Below are 12,063 nucleotides of genomic sequence, written 5' to 3' on the forward strand. Positions count from 1 at the left end.
TTTTTCCCTTGAATGATTGAACTGTGATGTCACTTTTTGTCTTGGCTTTAGCTTTTTCTTTTTTTTAGCCTTTTTTTTTTTCTTTCCCTGCAGACTATTCTCTTAACACTAGGGAAGTGGGAAATGTCCCAACGTCCATTGCAGAGCAACTCTGTCTACCCAGCACATTCCAGGGCCACCGAATCATTTGTGGTGAGAGTGATTCAGATCTGGTTAAGATGATTTAAAAGGGAGGTTATGGGCATACTGCAGTTGTGCATTTAAGAACATACAGAGAGTTTTTTACTGCCTGATTGAGACCACATGGCTCCAACTTAAACTTTTTTTTTTTTTTTTACATGGAAATTGTTGGCTGGATATACTCAAACGATTTATTTTTTTTTAATTGCCTGGAGGCTGAGTTGGGATCATGGCATTTAATGGTAAGGTCAGGGTTAAAACACATAGCTGTTAATGTTCCTTTGACTAAAAGGAGAGATGGCTTCTTTGAATATTTTGCATGGAATACAAACATTCCTCTCTCTTACATGACAGTAAATGTATCCCAGGAATTCTTTTGGATGTTAGAGGGGAACTGGTGGCCTGATTTTAGAGCGAGAGAGGGAGAGGGATAGATATGAGGGAAGATCTCCCTGTCATAAATCACACTAAATAAGTTCAGTTCCAAATAAATTCTGCAACGTAAGAAAAGTAGAAACGAAGGACAATGACCTTTTTGTTTGTACATGGTTTAATTGCTTGCTTACAAAACCAACACTTTGGGCTGCTCTGAAGAGGAGTGAGAAGTCTATATATTTAAACACTTAAATGTAAATTAAAATTAATATAATTTAATTTAATACATATAATTTATAATTTATATATGATACGTATAAAACACTAGAGAGAAATTAATGTAAGCCTGATGTTCAAGAGAAGGTGTTTTTATTGTGGCTAAGGATGACCTGAATTTACTGAAAGTTCTACTTAACTTCTGAGATGGAATCAGTGGTGCTTCTAAAAATCCATTCTTAGTCCTCAAGGTTCTGATCATCCTGAACTTGAACACCAGCTCATTTTGTATAGTTCACTAGTGTATCAGTCTTGCTTTAATTCTAAACAAAGACCTTTCCTATGTCTTAACTCCAAATTTACCATTCTGATTACATGGGTATTGTAAGGAAAATTCTGGCATAACTAATTTCTCTAGGTGGTATCTGTTGTAATTATCTAAAATACAGCATATCCCTAATCTGGAGGATGAAATTGTAGTAATCTGTTCTGTAAACACTTTATAATACTATTTTGTTTTTATGTATATTTTTTATTCTGAAATAGTCTTAAGCCAGTCTTGTTCATCCCTCAATACTCTCGTTGTCCTTTCTTCTCCCTTATATCCTTCTTCCCATAAACTGATGTACAGCACTTGATAGAAGGCTTTCATTGTCCATGGAGGCCCATGGACAGACTGCCGTTGCTTTCAAAGCCCCTACGTTGAATGATCTCTGCCCTTGAGGCACTGCTGAGTTCCACCACATCTGGCTGTTGTACTCTACCAACGGAGCCACTGCTCTGCTGAGTCTTCCCTACAACCTTCCTGTCACTGTGGCTGTTGCACATTGGATGTGCCACCCTTAGGATGTGACTCTTAGATGGTGATTGCATTTTTATATATAAACAGGAAAACAAATCCACGGAGTTTCACATTTAGAAAAAAAGAAAAAAAAAAAAGATTAAAAGTTCTAACATTGAAAAATCCTCTGGTTGGAAGATGAAGCAAATATGAAGAACAGTTCTTACAGTAGTGCTGTAAGAACTTTCTAGGAATTGTACTTAAGTATTGTTCTGTAACAGCAAATACAATAACCAATAACCAATAACCTTTTTACTGTCTTTACTTAATATTAAGTAGTTAATTTATCTTGATGAAACTGGGGAAAAAATGAGAATAATAACTCATACAGCTGTGTACATCCTTTTAAGATAGTTTCTTGCTTAAATGTTTTTCTCTCTCTAAATTGCAGGACACTAACTTTTTTCTTAACTGCTTTTTTAAATTAAAAAAAAAGATAAAAACTAGAACAAACAAACAAAAACCCTTTAGCCAGTGTTCATGAACCACTGTGTAGTTCATTTCTGCCTCACATAAACTGCAATTTAAATATTTAAAACTTTCTTGCAGTTTTTTTTGTTTGTAACCTTGAAGTGTGTAATGCAGATGGGAAAGCTATTAGTATTTTTGAATAATGGTTGTGACAATTAATCAGAGGCCAAAATGTATACTACAGCACCCTGAAATCTCTATCCCTTATGTCTTATTGTGTTCTGTCATTGTTTAGTTTTGCTGTATTAACATTCATGAAATACTTAAAACCAACCTGAATTGTTTTCACACAGTACAATATTAATTGTAGTGTGGATAAAACAATACAACCCCCCGGTTTTCTACCAGGGGAGGTGGAAAGGAAGCACGGCCCTTATGGTGTCTGGTCTTAAACAGGGCATCTTCTGCCTGAAGCCTTTGACAAATTCCAGGTACCTCGGTGCTTCACAAATACAGCGAAGCGGAGGTGGTAGGACTCTGCTGCATGGTATAGCCAGGTGTTTTCATACAATGGCTAAATTATTCAGTTCTTTGGGACATCTCTAAGGCCAGCTTTGATAGGGCTGTTAAGGGCATATGGGTATTAATCTGTACCTAGACTGACATTTGTCATTCTTGCCAAACTTAATGACCACTTACTTAATGACCAGGTTTTCCTGATTGTAACGCTGGCACCATCTGCGTTGCATAGCTCATGTGTAAAATAGATCCCCTCTCTCTGGTCAGTTTTTTAAACAGTGGAGAGAGGCAAGATGGAAAAGGGCTAGAAACAAGGATCAAGGAGTTCTAGGATTTCTGTGGTCTGCATAGAAAGCACATATATAATGTCAATACAGAAATGAATATACCTTAAAGCAGATTTGAGCACTGCCCCTTGACCTGTTGGCTTCCTATGGAATTTTCAATTTTCCAGTGAAAACTGTTTTTGATAACGTTTCATGTTTCTGTTTTCATAATGGTTATGAAAAATGCACATGGTACGCCTTGAGACATGGCTGGCTTTGAGACGTGTTGGCAGGTGGGAGGAATCTTGGAAGAGATGAATGTTTGGAGCCAGTAGGCACTGGCCATAGCTACACAGATAGTGACACAAGGACGTGGCGGTGGTAGGTGTGTGCTTCAGGACCGTGCCATTTTGGCAGCTGGAAACCATGGATATAAGCTTGTTTGATAAGGCTGGAACCGAAGTGCTGGGTGAGAGCCCTGCTGTGTCTTGCAGCTAGTGAGAGCATGTAAAGAGCTTTAACTCAGTACTCAGTAGGTGCTGAACATCATTAATATCAGTTAATCACTATAAGTTAGGGGATGAATGTAGGTGGTGAATGTAGCCCTCTCCCAAAGAGTCTTTGAGTTTTGAAGTGCACAGTACTGCAGGGGTTAACCCTGAGGACAGGTATCTGTTTGCATAAGCCAAGTAAGCCGGTTGCATTTTGCCTGGGCTATGTAATTTTGGTAAAAGGATGCTGTGTGTAAGGAAGGATGCTGAGGAAATGGTGGCATAGGTTTTGCTGCCTTTAGGAGAACTGAAGCTCCAAAGACAGTCGGTTTTCCTTCCCCACCCTTTCCTTCCTCTGATCTGCTCTTTCAGCTGGACCCTTTCATTTGGCACATGCTGTATTTGTCCTAGAACACCACAGATGTTATCTGGGAATCCAACGTTTTGAATCCTACTTTAGCTCTTGTAATGGGTGACTTTTTACCATGCCTGTTGTTGTACCTACCTCTGAGATAGAATAGAAGGAAATTGCATATCCAAGGAAAGCACAGTTGTGAAGATGACTGCGGCTACATAGAGACCAAGCCTTTTCACCAGGAACTGGGAAAAATGTCTTTCATGACAATATATTATGAATCAGAACAGGTCTAATTACTCTTGCTGGTGTACTGTTGTGCTAGTTAATGGTGGAAATTGAATTCAGAAGGCTTATAGCTTCAGTCCACACCAGCAGGGTTAGAAATTAGTTGTGGTGTTACAAATGTGGGTTTGCAGTGTCTAAACTTCCCTGACTCTTCTAGATACTGATGTGTTATTAAGAGAAAGTTAATTTCTAGGTTATTTACTGTAATACTATGATTATATAAATGACCTTAGCTCTGGCTTTAATAGTTTCTTTTCTCAATTTCTCTTCAAACAGTTTTCTCAAAAAAATCCGTCTGTCCGTATATGAAGAAAGTAGCCAATGCCATTAAAAATATATGCAATATAGCAGAATTTATCTGTGTAGGAATATGTGCAATATAGCAGGATTTATCTGTGTAGGTGAAGGAAACCAGCATATTTGGGAAAGACTGCATCCATAAGTTGAGAACAAAATTTGACAAAAATGTTAACCATTTAAAAATAGTGCAAATGAGCTGTATTTTTGCTGGGCCTTGACTAGTTAGTTCCTGTTGGCTCCTGGGTTAGTAAGCAAATATGAAAAATAAAGGAAAAAGTTGAAAATAAATAAAACTTTAAAAAACACTGTATAGAAAGATAAATATCTTAAATTAAAATTGAAACTAAGAACCAAAGTATAAATAGTTGCTAGTGGATTTTTTGCATACACCAAGGCATTAGGATTTTTTTCTGAGATGTTTGTATACATTGTTAGGTGCCTCACACAAACCCACAGAAAAAACATTTTGGTTTTCTTGGTAGTCTCAAGGGCACTTGAATGAGGACTTTGATTTAAGCGCAGGAGATGAAAATTGTGGTGATCGTTAGCAGAAATTGTTACATAGAGCTTTAAGTCACACACCAGCAAGTTCAGCCAAACCATCTGTTCTAATTGTGTGATTGCTGCTTTTGTGATCTGTAAATACATGAAACAGACTCGGTCATGCTTTGACTGCATAGTTACAGTCAAGAGATGGGTAAATAGATCAGTGTTACCTCTTGTGTCTGTATTCATTAGCGTATAGCATTATGTTTGAACTATCATCAGCATCCCTGCAGCAGTCCGTGAATACAGATCATCATAATCTCAAATGCTTCAGTGACAGAAGTCCCCTCCCTTGGCAGCCTGAGACGTGCTGCTACTGTTGAAAATCACCGTCAGAGGAGTGCTGAGGTGCTTGTTCTTTGCAGCCTGGGTTGCTCTGCAGGACGATGCCCATCTCTGCAGCCTGAGCCTCGCTAAGTCGATTTGACTGCTGTCAGGCTTAATGCAAGGCACTGACAAAACTGCTGACAGTTTTCTGCCTTTGATCTCAGCTTCTACATTACTGCCCTGACCTGCATGAATTAAGTATTTTATCTTCTAATCAACAGAGTTGTATTCACAGACTCTGGCTGGGAAGTTACACAGAAAAAGAAAGATGATGGTAGGAACAGCACCCGTGGAAGAACGAAACAGTTTTGTATTGGACACGTAGGGTCTCACTTTGTATCTGGTATAATTTAGTTAATGTTGCAGATGGGAATAAAAGGGCCTAGCTATTCAGCTCCAATAAAGTAGATAATTGTCTTTTGTAGGGATCATTTAGCTGTGCCTATAAAAAGCACAGGGACTGCAATACACCTAATAGTTGGTATGATAATTTTCTACCCTTCATAACTCCAGCAAGATGTCTGCCAGTTCTGAAGGAAAGCCTGAAAGCTCTGCAGTTGCCACTTCTATGTTTTCAGTATGAATTAGATTATGTACACTGGATAAAGGTTTCTTTTTGCTTACTGTTGATCTGCAAATCAATAAGTTTTCCTTATGCAGTGGTTTGTTGTTGCTCTTGTGTTGTTTTTTTTTCTCCTGTGAACTCCTGGGTGTCTGTGTTGCCAGCCGTGAATTCAGCACTAAGTCACCACAATTGTATTAAATGTGATGTACCTTATGTATCGAATTTAAGCTGTGCAAATGCAATTTTCTCCTCATAACTTTCCATCTTTTTCTTTACTCTTTAACTCTTTATAGTCCTTCCCTCCAAGTCCAAAATATTATTCCACTGGAAGGTTTATACCTAGCAGTTCTCTAAGAGGTTCCCTTATACACATGGTAAAATAATTATAGTATTCTAGTTCAAAATCTTTTTCTGGTCTAGGAAGTATACAAAGAGCAGCATTTCAGTTATAGGCAATATGCATTCCAGTTCAGCTAGACAGGCAATTGTGTTAATCCTACAAGCCTCAACAGTTCTTGGGGTCTAAAAAATGTTTGGCATTTTACATGCAATTATTCAGTATTTATTTTTTCTAACCCACTGTAACATCACTGCTTCTAGGTTTCTTTCTTTTCTTCCCTTCTGAGATCACGTTAATCTCCTTTCAGGTACTAGAAGTGGTAACTTGATGTAAGCCTAGGTGTACGTAAGCCAAGGGAAGCTACCTGCCATTTGTGTGAATGTAGCTGCAGTTATTTGGTGTGCACGCTGAAGATTTATGTGTGTAACTGCCTTCAGCATTAAGGGAAGTCAGCCATATCAAGCCCTTCCTCAACAACAGGCAAACAGACTCCTAAGAATTAAGCTCCAATATTGAATAATTTCCAAGCGTTGCCATGCAGTGCTGTGTAATAATTTACATCAGCCTGCTCATTCTAATCTGATCAATTATTTAAAAGGCTGAATAATAATTTTATGGCTTTACATCTGGTAATGCAAGATCAGAATTTATTCTCATTCTAGAGACCTAGTCAGCACCTGGAAGGTGGTCTTAAAGTTCAGGCAGTGGAAACTAGGTTCTGACCTGGCTCTTGCATATCATGGGTGACCATGGACCAAGTGCTTAACCTCTGTTTCTCAGTAATAAAACATATCTAATTACCTCATGCTCCATTACTGTTGCAGTGCTCAAAGTCCTGTTGGCAGAGCTTTTCTTTAGAGGAGCATTTTATTGGGCAGCCTCAGGAAGAAAGAGCATTCATTGCACAACTGCCACATGCATAGGTGAGAGGGAACCATTCCTCTGAACCGTCAGATCCCATCTAGACTGCTGTTACCAGGTGCTCCAGTGCTCGTATGCGGTAAGATAGGTGCCACATGCTAGACGCTCTGGGAAACTGTGGTGAATGAATGGTCTTAGTGAAAATACACGAGGGTATGTCTGACTTAACATGATGGCAAGATCCGATGAGGGGAGGGAAGGGTGGAATAAAATGAGGTGTAGTATGCTGTTGTCGTTGGCTTTTCCAGCACACTCAGAGGCTGAGAATAGACTGCTATGGAAGTGGGATGTTATCTCTAATACCACATGCTCATGTGTTTCTTCTGATGAACTGAAGTGTAACTCTGTTCTGACATGCTTCCTCCACCTTTAGCTCTTCATACAGGGCTGGTTCCATTTGAAGACTGCATTTTAAAATGTGTGAGAGATCTTGCTATAACTTCTTTTAAACAAATGTTTGAGGAAGCTCAATAGAAAACAAAACTGGCAGAGCTTTCTGGATTATCCTTGGAATCCATTTTGGAGAGAAAAATTTTTTTATATTTCCTGCATTGTTGCAAGTAGTAATGTGGCAAAAGGTTCCTTTAGCCAGAGGGTGAAAAATATGGAGCAGCATCTCTACTTTGGAAATCTTATATTCTGATTTTTTGGAAAGAGATGATAATCTTTTCATGAAACAAAACAGCAAGTAAATCAATTCCTATTGGCACAACTACAGACACCAGGTGAAGGGGGCTGCTTGACATACTGACAAATGAATTAGTGGAACAATCTGAAATGCAGATAATGTCTACCACTCTTTGACTTCAGGGTAAGATATTCCAGGCCCAAGAAGGAAGTTGTACAAAAACGTTCACTTCAATTACCTGTCAGAATGAAAGAAATTATTGCTCAGTATCTGGAATTCCATGCCCTAAAACTACAGGGCTTCCTTATACATTAACTAGTTAAATGCAAATGCTGTGTGTTTCACGTGCTGGGTATTTTCTATTGTTCAGTGATGAATTCTGTATAGAGAATTTCACAGTTTTGTGGTAATCATCTAAGAGTATAAAACTCTAAAAGTGTGGAATATTAAGGGATGTAAGTGATAATCATTTAAACCTAGATTATTTTTTTTTTTTAAATGTAAGTGTCTACAATAATACTAGGGACAGAACTGCACAGTCAGCTATTGTCAGACTTCAGGAGTGCAGTTACTCATTCTTGAACCATTCCATCTTTGTGCTTTGATACATGGAAGCAGCTTCCATGTTTATTGGGGTTGGAAGCATGCTATTACCTATATTGCAGTGAAGATAAAAATGTATAAAAATATATAACTTTTTTCAAAGAAAAAAAAAATCTGAGAGAAATATGAAACCAAAAAAAAAAAAATAGAAAGTTGTGTAAAATGTAAAGAAATTAAAATGTCCATTTTTATCCGCATGTACACTGCCTGTTTTAATTTGTAATAATACTTTAATTCTTCATCTCACTGCTCATAGAACCTATAGATTTTAGATTAAAATATTCTGAAATCTAGATATATGCACAACAAAACTACTGTATGAACATTCCTTTTCTGTATCTCCTGCCCTGATTTTTGGTTTTTGTTTTATTTTTATTAAAGCATTATGGAGAATTGCATTTATAGATGAGTCAGAATGCAAAAGAATTTTCCTCTTTAATACATTTTAAACAATTTTACAAATGGAAGACTCAGATTACAATCCATTTTTTAATTTTTATTTTTTGATTTAACTCTGAAACCCAGAGGGTTTGCAGATGTTTTTATTTTGCTGTGAGGCAGTATTGGCTTTTTTTCTGAAGTAAGTTTATTTCAATGACACCATGTAACAAAGCCTTGAAAAAATTACATGTTCTCAAGCACAACCATTCAAGTCATTGAGCGAGTGTTTTCATTACTGTAGTTGTGGTGTAGTTGTACAAAGCTGTAGCTGTGGTGGAGCTACAGCCTAAGAGTTCTTTTGACTCTTCAATTGAGCAAGGTGCCCTACTCTGACTTCTGATGAGGAATGCAGTTCTTCTCCCTTTGACTCTTTCAACTTATCATTCCTCAGCTCAGCTAACTTCTGAGACAGCTGAACCATTTCTTAAGTTTGTGTGAAGACACTCTAGCCATCTCTTCACAGGCAACACTTCATCTCAAAAGCCACTTCAGGAGAGTTTTAGGAATTCCCAAATCATGGCTTTGTTCTGAAATCCCTGTCTTCAATGTGATAATGCATCTTGCATACTTTGAAAGCAGGTCCACCAGCAATGATGCCCATTTTTAATAGAACTTATTTCTCAGATGTATAGTTGAGTTGTTAAGAACTCATTCTCAGTCAAACTAAAAATTATAGAATATATCTTCCCACGGAGTTGAAGCTTCCAAAACCAAAATAATGTTTCAGAAAATAGCAAAGTGTCAAGGAACTGTCTAACATAAAATGATGGAGGGAAATTTTTACATTAAATATTGTTAATCACCCATTCTACAGTAAGGTAGAACTGAAGGAAATTACTGTTATAAAGAATCTCATTAAATTAACCTACAGTAGAGTACCACTTATTTGATGAGTGAACAGTTCTCCAAAATGTCCATCTTATAGATAAAAGCAAGAAAACCTTAGTACCTTAAATTGTCTATAAATTATTCTTGGTTTTAATATCTGCAAGGTTGTTGTCTTCCTTTTCAAGCACTTATTCATGCATTTTATTTATCTATATAAACACACAAAAATTGAGTTTATATGGGTATGAATTCACTATTTATAGAAGTTACTCAATGAAATGAGAAGGATTTGTTATTTTTAAATAACTATCTGCATGAGTGGTAAATAATCAACATGCTTGTAGTAAAAGGTCTGCTGTTTGCTTTACATAATTGGTAACTAAATTGCACAGTATTTTCTCTCTTCCTTGATCTGATGATTAACCACGTGTAGAAGGAGCTCAATTATTTATCCACACATATTTGTCAGTTAAATTGCTGCTTCTGAAAGGAACATATCACTAACTTGTGCTCCAATACAGAAAAGAAAGTTCTGTGTAAGGTTTCTGAAACTGTGAAGTCTATGGTTTATACCTACACATGGCCAAGACCTTTGTTTTGAAAAAAAACATGCAGCTAAACATACAGAGTAATAAGCTACTCCATGTTTTGTTGATGGGCAAAAATAAGGAAAAAAGATAAATCTTTTGGGGCAAAGGGCAAAGATAAAATATGATGTGAGGTAAGATTTAAACTTTGGACTTCAGGAACGGAATAGGAGTAATTCAGCATACAGTTCAACATTCTGTTATTTTCTACATGAAGGCTGACTGCAGAATACACAATAAGTTTTAGAAGAAGTTGGTGTATAAACGTAAGATATTTGTTAATTCTGGTTAGAGAAGAAAACCTAAAAGCTTTTTCTTCAATATTGACTGGTTTGGGTTTGTTTTTTTGTTTTTGTTTGTTTGTTTGTTTGTTTTTTTGTTGTTTTCTTTTTGGCCTTTGAAAGATTATCTCCCTGCAACTTTATTTATTCAGTAAGAACAGCATAGATACCTTTGTTCTGCATGATGAATCAGGATTAGCTGAAATATGATCTCTCATTTGGATACTACTGGATGCATTTGTGAAATACCATTTGCCCCAGCACCAGAATACCATGGATGACATGCGTCGCTTCCCTTGATTCTTTGCATTATGTCATAAATGTATTTACAAGGCTTTGAAGCCAGTTCAACAAGAAAGTTGTTAGATAACTTTCATTGGTTTTCTGTTAAACATTTAAATATTTTCCTTATAATCACAGAATTTAACATGAAATGAATTAAAAAAAAAAAAATCTACATACCCATTTTTTTAAAAAAAATTTCTTTTTGCAAAGAGTAGCCATAAGTGAACAGAACATTACCATAACCTCCAGCACAGCCTTCTATAGCAGAACAGTTTATTAATCACAAGGAAATAGTTTTGGATTACTTGTCCAAATAAAGCTATTTTCATCATGGTATATTATCTCTGGCTTCTATGAAGAAAAAAGTAGTATTAAACTCGTTCATGGTAGACAAGGAATATAACTCAGTTTTGTTCTTTAAATCTCCCTGGTTTTTCCTTTACATTCAGTTATTCCATTACTGTATTGTAGCATGCATATCTTCTAGGTTTTTATAAGAATGCAGGTTTAATACAGAGACATTCAATCTATCAGTTAAATTTTACTGAGTTACAATAGTCTTGTATCTTTAACTCATTCTCTGTAGTTTTCTGTAGTAGAGTCAAATTATTATAAATATTAAAAAAATGTTTATCTTTTTAAATTACTGTTTATGGTTCTCCAACACTAAGGCCCCATCTTTAAGACTTCCAATAAGAAAATAAATGTATGAATCTAAGTGGGACTACTGTAAGAATTCCTTTAAAAATTAAAAAAGGAGGAAAAAAGATTGATATTCCCAGACAATTTTGTCCTGAACCTTAAATTCAGTGCAGAATTACCAAGAGATGTAGTCATAGTTCCAAATATCTTCACTCAAATAATTTATACTATTAATAGATTCACAATTGTTTTGAATAGGGTGCTCCATTACAAATAACTTGTTACAAAAAGGCATAAAAATACTGTTTTACCAACAGTTCAAAAAAAAAAAAAAAAAAAGCTGTGTGTAAATAACAAGCATCTGAAATTATCTGTTTACTGGACTCTAAATCTTATGACAAATATGATTTTTCAAAAAATATTATAATGATTCTTTAAGTAGTGATGTTTTACAGTCAGGAATTATTGGACAGTTTAACTTGAATGGAGACTTCACAAAATGGAAGTTCCATGGGGTAGCGATGGGAACGCTGACTCTGCCAGTTCTGCAATGTTAACGTATTTCAGTTTAACTTTCCTTGCTGGACATACTTAACACCACTAAGGATAAAATTACTTTTTAATTCACAACTTATCTCTCTCCACTTTTTGTAGTGGTCAGAGTTCACTATTATAATTCTTCCCTAAGGCTATATCTTAAAGTTTCACTTCAGCTGCCATTTTAAATTAACTTTTAAGAGTGTGCAGAAAAGAAAACCTCTCTATTCCTCAGTGACTCTCCAAAAACACAAGTTCCAGCAGGATTATGCATTAGAGAGAACCCTGAA

The 12,063-nt window shown here is 36.3% G+C and overlaps 1 protein-coding gene across 7 annotated transcripts in view; it reads left to right on the top strand.

Annotated features, from left to right (window-relative positions):
* PALLD (palladin, cytoskeletal associated protein) overlaps nucleotides 1–12,063 on the top strand; it is a 193,411-nt gene that overhangs the window by 45,541 nt on the left and 135,807 nt on the right. Inside the window, exon 1 of one of the 7 annotated variants that reach the window (XM_068681195.1) lies at nucleotides 6,881–7,020. The exons of the other annotated variants lie outside the window; for them this stretch is intronic. Within the exon in view, the coding sequence (XP_068537296.1) occupies nucleotides 7,016–7,020 (5 nt within the window). The 5' untranslated portion in view covers nucleotides 6,881–7,015. Of the gene's footprint in view, nucleotides 1–6,880; nucleotides 7,021–12,063 lie in introns of those variants that run through there. 7 annotated transcript variants of the gene reach the window in all.

This window comes from Anas acuta, chromosome 4 (genome assembly GCF_963932015.1).
Source record: "Anas acuta chromosome 4, bAnaAcu1.1, whole genome shotgun sequence".
Classification (NCBI taxonomy): Eukaryota; Metazoa; Chordata; class Aves; order Anseriformes; family Anatidae; genus Anas; species Anas acuta.